At 32.2% G+C, this 10,533-nt stretch overlaps 1 protein-coding gene across 1 annotated transcript; it reads left to right on the plus strand.

The window, feature by feature from the left end:
• The first annotated feature begins 8,278 nt into the window (after window positions 1-8,278).
• On the plus strand, window positions 8,279-9,196 carry LOC120076229 (mitogen-activated protein kinase kinase kinase 17-like). The gene has a single exon (XM_039029993.1). The coding sequence runs from the start codon at window positions 8,279-8,281 to the stop codon at window positions 9,194-9,196; it is 918 nt and encodes a 305-aa protein (XP_038885921.1).
• The last annotated feature ends 1,337 nt before the right edge of the window (window positions 9,197-10,533 follow it).

Raw genomic sequence — 10,533 nt, forward strand, 5'->3', positions numbered from 1 at the left:
GCCTTTCTTAACCATACTTTCATGTCCTCAGGATCCCTCTCATTCAAATGTGATATTGATTCATTTATGTACCCCTCCTGAACTCGAGTCGTTACAACTGTCCCCGCTGGCTGAAGGAAAAGAAGGCCACCAAAAGGCCAAGGCTGATAAAGGTAAATATGATTTACTTGTACTTGAAACTTGTTTAGTGGAGAATGATGATTCTTCCTGGATAATTAATTCGGGCGCCACTAATCACGTTTGTTCTTCTTTTCAGGGGATTAGATCCTGGCGACAGCTGAAGGCTGGTGAGATGACGATGCGAGTTGTCACCGGGTACGTTGTCTCAGCTGTGGCAGTGGGAGGGCTCCAGTTATCTTTACAGAATAGATTTCCAATATTAAATGATGTATATATTGTTCCTAAACTTAAGAGGAACCTTATTTCTGTAAAGTTCTTGCTACAATGTAAATACGTTGTTTCTTTTAATGTGGATAAAGCGTTTATTCATAAAGATGGTGTTAATATTTGTACAACATATCTGGAAAGTAACTTGTATGTGCTAAGGCTGTTAGCCATTAGTTCCCTCCATAACACAGAATTGTTTAAAACTGCCATAACTCAAACTAAACGTCGACGTATTTCTCCAAAAGAAAATGTCCAACTTTTGCACCTTCGATTAAGGCACATCAATCTCAATAGGATTGAGAGATTGGTGAATAATGGACTTCTAAATGAGTTAGAAGAAAATTCTTTACCAGTGTACGAATCTTGCCTTGAGGGTAAGATGACTAAATGACCTTTTACTGGAAAAGGTTATCGAGCCAAAGAGTCTCTTGAGTTAGTACATTCTGACCTTTGTGATCCTATGAATGTGCAAGCCCGAGGTGGTTATGAGTATTTTATCAGTTTTACTGATGATTACTCTAGGTATGGGTATGTTTATCTTATGCGGTGGAAGTCTGAATCTTTTGAAAAGGTCAAAGAGTTCAAGGTTGAAGTTGAAAATGCATTGGATAGATAGATTAAAACACTTTGATCGGATCGAGGTAGAGAGTTTTTGGACTCAGTATTCCAGGACTATTTGATAGAACATGGAATCGTTTCCCAACTCTCAGTGTCGGGTACACCTCAGCAAAATGGTGTAGCAGAAAGGAGAAATAGATTTTGTTGGACATGGTTCGTTCGATGATGAGTTACGTTTCCTTACCGAACTCGTTTTGGGTTTTCGCAATGGAGACTACAATATACATACTCAGTTGTGTTCCCTCCAAGAGTGTTGCGAGAACACCTCTGGAGTTGTGGAACGAGCGTAAAGCTAGTTTGCGTCACTTCCACATTCTCACTGATATTTGAGGATCGAAAAAACTCCACGAAAAAATTTGTCGAGATGCTCCCCACCTTATCCTCGTCAACCTCTCAAACACCGTTATCATCCAAAATGCCATCAATCCGATTTCTCTTCTTTTGCTGAGAAGCTTTGGCAAGAAGCCACTTAGTGTTTCTATCTTCCCAATTTAACCAATCTTCCCTTGATCTGCTTTTCCAGTACTGTTCTTCTGCATCCAGCAATTTCTCAAGATCTCTTTCCGCTTTTTCAAGCTTGGAAACCCACTCCCTATCCGAAGTACTCCAGAGAGCAGTAATCTCTTCTTCCTTCCTTTTGATTGCAGATTTCAAAGACTCGTTAAGCCTGTCTTTGTTCCACTTGATGAGGTCGTCCAGACAGGCTTCATTCTATCTTGAAAAAAATCAATCTCTTCCCTTCGGCCCCTTCTCTGGCTATCCTTAATAATGTCTCTACACTCCTCAAACTTAATCCAACCCTCTTTAAATCTAACAGGTTTAACTAATTTTCTTCTATGGCAACACTTTCGTGGAGAGTCTAGTTTAGCTAAGATGGGTCTATGAACAGAACAATGGAAGTTTATATGACTAACCTTAATGGAGTTGAATCTAGAATACATCTCGTTGTTCACCAAGAGGCGGTCAAACCTCTCCTTAATGTAGCGACCTTGACCATCTTTCCTTGTCCATATAAAAATATTACCACTCTATCCTATATGGCTGAGCTTGCAAGCTTCGATGGCTTCTCTAAAATGATCCATTTGACCATGATTTATAATTACACCACCAGACTTTCTCATTTGAACCCATAATCTCGTTGGAATCTCTTCATAAAATCCATGATAATTTCAGCACCCCCGTTAAGCCTGGAAAGCAATCTCCACATTTCAAAGTGTTTTTCCTTGATGAGGTTTCCATAAACTCTAGTGAACTTCCACCACCCAGCCCATCCTAGACAATCGCTCGATATGACCCAAAGAAAAAGAAGAAATGGCCAAATTTATGCTTAGATTCTACAGAATAAAAAAACCTCCACTTTTACCTTTAATCGGGACTATAAAACCACCGTCGAAACCCAAATTTATCTTCACCTTCTCCTTGATCTCATTACTACACATAATATTTGATAAGAACACAATTCTGGGATTTACCTTTCTAACGTCATGTCCAAGGGCTCAGAGCATTCAAGGATTCCCCGTTGAAAATGTCCTAAAACTCGCCACTCGTATTTTTTAAATATATTCTATTTTGCAATAAAAATATTATTGAGGCTTCATTCAATAAAAGTGTTATTAAAATTGCATTCTGTTATAAAATCTCATAAACAAACCCATGACTATATTATGAATACCTAAACTTTATGTAAATACAAAAAAGAGGATCAAGTTTTAGTATATGGCCAAAAAGGTCTATAAGTATATGGATGTGGTTGGGCACCTCATCTTGGAGACACTATGGATGCGACCCACTTTGTATATTGATACAAACGATGTGTTTCCAAAATCGTTCATGTGAAGACATGCGAGTGAAGGCATCCTATGCAAAAGACATTTGCATAAGACCGAACCACAAAATAGTCACTTTTCTTTATAACAATCGTTTACTGTTGAAATTGACTATTTCAAATCGATGACCTAAGTTAACTCGATCTTAATCCTGAGCTAACTATGAACTCTTGTTTATTCGGGATTATCCTTTGATCTACATAGGTGAGAAGTTCAACATCACCGTTCAATAAGCCTCCCATTTTGGGGATAAAACCAGATAGATAGTTGGGGACATAGTCCTGCAAGAAGGAATTCATTTCTACCCATCCTAGGGTTAACAGACAGGTTGTTCCCTTAAATACTGATTCCTGGTCTTGAACAAAGGGGTCCCGCCTCTCATGGTCGAGAGGGACATGGTTTATAAGTTGGACTATAAACCAATTATTCAATAGAGGATTAATGGGAGCGATATATTTACAGGGGTAAAATCGTAATTTTTCCCTAACTATAAATACGAACAACCTGTGAAGGATCGACTTATTGATTATGATTAAATCAAGTGGACAGAAATATATCTACAATAATGAGAGTGTAACTACTGAGCTATAGTGGTATGTCTTGGTAGTTAACGAATATTAATTAATTCGGTCTAAAGAGTTTAGCCAATTAATCTCAAATCGTTGGAGCTCATGATCTGTAGGTTCATAAGGTCTCTCTACTAGCTCATAAAAGATTAAACATTGAATTAGAATATTGAGTGAATTTGAAATGTTCAAATTCAGTTTAGGATTTGAATGCCTAACCCACTTGTATAATGCTCTTTGAAGTGTCAATCAATTGTTTATTGAACTGCTTGCATGCTTAATCTGATTAAAAAGGTCAAGAATTAATCAGTGTAAAGTGGATGCAATTGAATTTTAAAAAGAAAATTTTGCTCCAATTTCTTTTCTCTCAAACCCTCTTCAAACCACTTCCAATTCCATCTCATTTAAGAGTTCCACCACTCAATTCAAGGCTGCGATTAATAAAGAAGACACTCTTGGTAGTCTACTGAAGTGATTGAAGGCCAAATTCGTGGAGCTTGCAAAGATTAAGTAGAAATCTACAAGGGTATTAAAACTGAAACCCTATTGTTTTGAAACTATGACTTTGCATGCTTGTTACTTAAATTAATGTAATTAGAGTACTTAACGATTCTGTTAGCTTTCGTATATTGCATGTTTACTCTAACATCCCCAAACTTTGAAAGTTCCAACATAGGATATCCATGGCACCGATCTCCCTCCATCTAGATTGATAAAAATTTAAGATTTAAATTTATAGAATTAATTCAAGATTTTAATTGATACAAAATTTTGGAATATAAATGGATAAATCCGAAGCTTTTTATTGTGTTGTACGATTAATGGAGTAACAAATTTGTGAGCATTTCTCCATCGCCACGTCCACACTTCAACACCGACCATCATTCAAACAACTTTTGTTGTGTTTCAATTGCATCCGATAGTTTTATGTGGTTTTTTCTCCACGATGTCAATCTAAAGGAAATTTATTCATTTTAGCTTAAATTTTTAAAAAGCTCAAAATATATATAGAAAGGTTTGCTCCAATTGAAGAGATTATTATATCAAATCCAATCCCTCGTTTGGTAATCATTTCAGTTTTATGTGGCAACTATTTCGTTCTTTGTTTTTTATTTTTTAAAAAATTAAATTTTCTCTTCATTTCTTACAATGATTTACATCTTTCTTAAGTATAGTGGTTTAATTCATAACCAAATTCCAAAAATAAAAATAAGTTTTTAAAAGTTACTTTTTTAAGTTTCAAAATTTGACTTAGATTTTTTAATCATTGGTAAAATGTAGATAACAAATGAAGAAATTTGGAGGTAAAAATATTGTTTATAAGGTTAATTTTAAAAAACAAAACTAAAAAACCAAATGGTTACCAAAACAGGGCCTTCATTTTTTGCTTTTGGTTTTTCAAAATTGAGTCTATTTCCTCTTCCATTTATTACAATGATTTGTATCTTTCTTAATTATAATGGTTGAATTCTTAGTCAAATTTCAAAAACAAAAATATGTTTTTAAAAGTTACTTTTTAGTTTTCAAATTTTGGCTTGGTTTTTAAAACTATTAGTAAAAAGTAGATAACAAAAGAAAAATTTTGGAAGTAAATGTAGTGTCTATAAACTTAATTTTCAAAAATAAAAACTCAAAACCAAATAGTTACCAAACGAAATCTTAATTAAAATTTATATTTCATTTAATGTTACCCAAATATTTAATTGACATTAGTATTATCTTACACGATTAATTTTAAATTTTATGGATCAAATAGACATCGATTTTAAATCTCAGAAATCAAAAAGGTATTTAGGTACTATGATAGTTTTTTTTTTATATANAACCCTCCTCTTCAACCTCTCACCTTCAACCCCTACCCCACTTCAAAACACTCCTCTGGTCAAGCTGGCTCCACCGCGGACGGCGGCTGCCCATTAGATTCTTCTTCTTCATGAGTCTTAAAAATTATCTATCCATTCCCATTTTCTTCTTCCCAACAAATTCATTCCATCTTCTTCTTCCTAATCTCCAATATTATGATATATTATGATGATTTGATATTAAAAATTTATAGACTACGGACGTATTTGAAATACATTTTTAATTTGATTAAATTGAGAGAGATCATGAAATCAAATTTGTTTTACACCCTATTGAAATTAATTTAAAGTTTATTTCAAATTGTTGGGTGTTAAAAAAATTGTTCTCGATTGTAATTTTAAGAATATATATATTTTGCAAAGGTATAATTAATTGCAACAAAGATAAGAATACCTCATGTAGCTTGATATTAAAGCACAAACAAAACTCTACCAAAGTTATAAGACTGAGACAAAGTAATCGACGAACTACAATTCATGAAACACATTCAAAAGAGAAGAACCTACTTAAATTCTCTGATCAAATAGAAGCCTCGAGTTATTTAGAAGGAATTTTCGTACGGATGACCTCTTTTCAGGAATATGAATGAACAATGACCCAAGATTAAAAAATGCTTGAAAAATGGTCATGTGAAAGTACCGACTTGTCCCCAAAATGTATGTGAGGGTCGAACACTACCATGATTTCTCGTTCATTCTTCTCGCTCCTCATTCCTTCCTCTTACTTTTTCTCTTGTTCTTCATCAACATGGCAACAGACACTTTTTTCTTTAATTTTTTTCCTTTGTTCGGATTCTTCTTTTAGTTTCTTCTCACTCTCGCTTTTTCCTCTCACTCTTTGTTCTCACTCTCACTTGTTCCTCTTGCTCTTCATTCTCACTCTCATTTATTCCTCTCACTCATTGTTTCTAGCGAGAGAGTGAAAGAAAAAATTGCAGAACGAAGAAGGAAGGGGAAGAATGCAGACTAAAACAGAAGAAGAATCAATAGAAGAAGCAGAAGAAGAAGATTATGAATTGCAGAAGATCGAGGGATTTTTTTAAAAAAAAAAAAAAAAAAAAAGTTCAGATCAAGAGCGAGACCAAGGGAGAAAGAATTGATATGACTTTGGTAATTTCACTAGGGGATGATATAAGCAAAAGGCAAAAAAATATATATATATATTTTCAAAACCCATGTCAAATTTCATTTGGGCCTTCTATTTTAGATCATCCATGTCATTTTTCTCACTTAGAACAACAAAGGAACACTTTAATCTGAACGAATTGACAAATCACCTAGGGCGCAAGGTAGCAACATGAGCACAAAAATTACCCTCCAAAAGTGATAGATAATAGCACATAACAGATTATACTTCTTAAGACCTTTTGTCGTTGATGATTGCCTACACTAAAATGAAAATTCAATCCAACTCAATTCCCCATTATGGGAGCTGGGAGCAGCCATGTGCCATAAGAATGCAGCTTCAAATAGACAGACTAAAAGCCAAATAAAGAATAAATAGTCTCCAAACTTAACTCCATTGTTACACAAAGAATACAAGGTTGTGACAATATTAAATAAAGAATCGATTTTAAACCTAATTTATTGAGATAATCTTAGATTCAAATCATACATGATTTTGAATAAAATTCCATCTTCAATGGGAGAACTATTATCAAATAAGAAATTAAATTATCAATGTGATCATAATTTAATTGGTATCATCGTGATTAAAAGGTTGTGGTTCGAATCTTTCTACGTCTCTACTAAAGAAATATTAAATCAAATCAAAATTGGAAAAGGGGGAGAAAAAAAAAAAAAGAAAGAAAGAAAACATTCCAATTTCACTTGAATATGAAAATTTTCGCGAAATCAAAATTTTGATCACATCCAGAAAAAAAATATATCAAAATTTTATTAAATAAAAATCTATATTAAAAATCTATTCCCAATTAAGAACCTCAAATCAAAAAATAAAAACGTGAACAAACTTCACATATTTTGTTTCCCTTTCTTGAAAAAAAAAATAAAAAACAACAATTTTGACCCTAAATGGAGAAATGTTGTATCAATTTGGAGCTATACTTTTAATCTGATCTTGTTAGAATCATTAACATTAAACTTTAAAAAAATTGATGCATTTTTAACTGAAAAATCTCTTGTTCGCAATATTATTAGGAAAAAAAAAATTCTTTACGTATTCAATGAATTAAATTTTAGAGAAAAACGAAATTGTAGCTTTCTTTCTTTCTTTCTTTCTTTCTCTTTTTTATTATTATTATTATTATTTTTTTTTTTTTTTTTTGAAATTTATGAAGTTTAGCAAAATTATATTATAGTTAATTTGTGCTTTGATAAGCTTATTTTTTTTGCAAAATTAAACTCTATTTTATTGATATTAATATGTTACAAAGTTTTTAATATAATTTTTTTTAAATCTTAAACTAATAATGGTATCAATTTATATCATAAGTGTGTCAATTTAAACATGAAACTAATAATTGTATTAATTAAAATCTTAAACTTTTGTAAGTATATTATTTTAAATCTTAAACTTTCATAAGTATATCAATTCAAATAAAGCTTAATAGAAAGTTTAAATTAATATATTTATAAAAAATCAAGGTTTAAATTAATATAATTATTAATTTAAGATTAAAATTGATACTCCTCCAAACTTTAGAGATATAAATTGATATTTATCCAATTTTTTTATCGAAGATTCGCGCCCACATACTAATAATGAAGAAAGTAATTATGATATCAATTTATTAATAAAATTAGATATTATTAAATTAGGAACCCAATTAGATAAAGTTGTTTGTGCGATGACACAAATTTGTAATATTTCTATCAAATGGGAAAAAAAATAAAATAAAGAAAAACAAAAATAGGAAAACGAACTGGAAACCGAGAAGGAGAAGGAAATGTGCATTGGAGTTATTATAAATATACTCAAAGAACCGACAAATCATCTCATTATTTGGCCACACCGTACAAAGAAATTCACTAACAATTACCGGCAACCGGCAAAATTATGTTGAGAGAGGATTTCATAGAAAAAATCTCAATTTCCAATTGGGATAAAGGCAGTGTTTTAGGAAGAGGTTCTTTTGGACATGTTTACTTAGGAGTCCCTAACAAACCTTATCTTGCCAATGTTGCAATCAAATCAGCTCCTTATCAAACCGCTTGTTCTCTTATTAGAGAAAAAGTAGTTTTGCAAAAATTCATCGGATGTCCCGAAATTGTTCAGTACATTGGAGAAGCGTTAACGGTCAATACTGATGACAACATTGTTTACGATTTGATATTGGAGTACGCTGCTAGTGGAAGTTTAGCTCACCTGATCAAGACACGTGGAAGGTTATTAGAACGTGAAGTGAAAGTGTATTTACGAATGATATTACAAGGACTTTCTTGCATTCATGCTAGAGGTTATGTGCATTGTGATCTCAAACCTGAGAATATTCTTGTATTTCCTATTGGTGACAGGAAAAAAATGAAGCTAAAAATAGCGGATTTTAGGCTTTCAGAAAGGTATTTTGGTAAGAAATTAGAAGAGAGTGGCAAGTTAAAGTTTAGAGGGACGCCGAAATATATGTCTCCAGAGTCTCTAATTGGAAAGATTAAACCTTCGCTTGATATTTGGTCTCTTGGATGTGTTTTGGTTAATATGATTAGTGGAAAATGTGTTTGGAATGATTGTACGACTAGAGAAGAAGTGCTTTTAAAACTTATGTTTGAAATGAAGACACCAAATATACCAGAAGAATTGTCTTTTCAAGGAAAGGACTTTCTTCAAAAGTGCTTTGAAAGAAATCCCAAAGAAAGATGGTCAGCCGACATGTTACTCAATCATCCTTATTTGGTAGAAGAAGAAGATAGTATTGAAATGCTTCCAATTTTTATTGGTCTTTTAACCATAATGATCATAGTCGCCATTCTTTTTTAATTCCTTTGGTCTATTTTCCAAAGGTTTAATGAAATATAATTTTAAAGAATGATTTTTATTGTTAATAAAAGTTTACTATTTGAGTGTGGTTTTATTATTTTTATGATAGGTCGGGATGTCATTCCCCATCCCATCCCCACTCTCCATTTTATTCTCCATCCCATGAAATTTCCACAAGAATCGGGACAAGGATTGTAAAAAGTCAATTAATTTAAATCACTAATGTGGGTAAATTTTAATTAAATAATTAACTTTATCACTAAATTGTTTATTAGGGTTAGTTTTATATGACAATTTAAATTTAAAGATAAATTACTCAAATTTTGGTCTAAAAAAGCTAATTAATTTTTTTGGTAGAAAGAAATAAATATAAATCAAATTATTCACATATATAATCTAAATTTAAACATTCAATTTAAACATATTCATTATGTTTCCCAATAAATAATCAAATTTGAAATTTAAATGTAATATTTATATAATAATAATAATAACATAACATTAGATAAAATGGCGGGCCGAATGGAGAATGCATTCCCCGTCCCGTCCCCGTTTAACTCACGGGAATTTTTCCCCCACTCCCTATCTCATTCCCGACCTAATCAGGGAATCCCCGCCCCATTAGAATAGTGGGGAAGATCTTGAGGTAGTCTATAACAAGATTTGGAGAAGTTTGCAGTTGAGAATCAGGATTTGAAGAAGTTCTACAAAGGTATGGCTTGAAACCCTCTTGTTTTAGTATGAGCATGCTTTAGTTTCTGCCAAAATTAATGAGTTGGAAGTCTCATTGATCTTTGATTGCATTCCGCTGCTTGCTGATATACTCTAACAAAAGAATCATCACTAAGATTCTTCATCTCAAAATTCTTTTTGAGAAACCTCTTAGTGTCATGCAAAAAACTACACCATTACTTGCTATGAGTATGTCATCGACATATAACATGAGAAAGATAGATTTACTCCCACTGAAAGATATCTATATACATTTGTTGATCAGCTTCGCTGTAAGGAGAGAGAAATTAAAGAAAATAGAACTTTAATTTTTTAAATAAATAAAGATGGATTTAAATGAGTAGATTTGGGGGAAAATATCTAAAATAATTTAATTAATATTGAAAAGTTGAAGTTAAATTAAAGTTTAATTTCGATTCGTTGTAATTATCGATGAGATTCAGGATGAATTACCAAAACCAAAATTTAAAGTTTAGCTAAAATAATATAAGTCAAAGTGAGTTTGGCTCATTGGTATTGATATGATCTCTTATTGTTGAACGCTTCAATTTGGCCACTGAAGGATCGACAAGAATCAACCATTTTTACTCATGCTAATGCCCCAA

This window comes from Benincasa hispida, chromosome 4, assembly GCF_009727055.1.
Source record: "Benincasa hispida cultivar B227 chromosome 4, ASM972705v1, whole genome shotgun sequence".
Lineage (NCBI taxonomy): Eukaryota > Viridiplantae > Streptophyta > Magnoliopsida > Cucurbitales > Cucurbitaceae > Benincasa > Benincasa hispida.

Coding starts and splice junctions, on each gene's coding strand:
- LOC120076229 (XM_039029993.1), top strand. CDS start 8,279: ATGTTGAGAGAGGATTTCATAGAAAAAATCTCAATTTCCAATTGGGAT.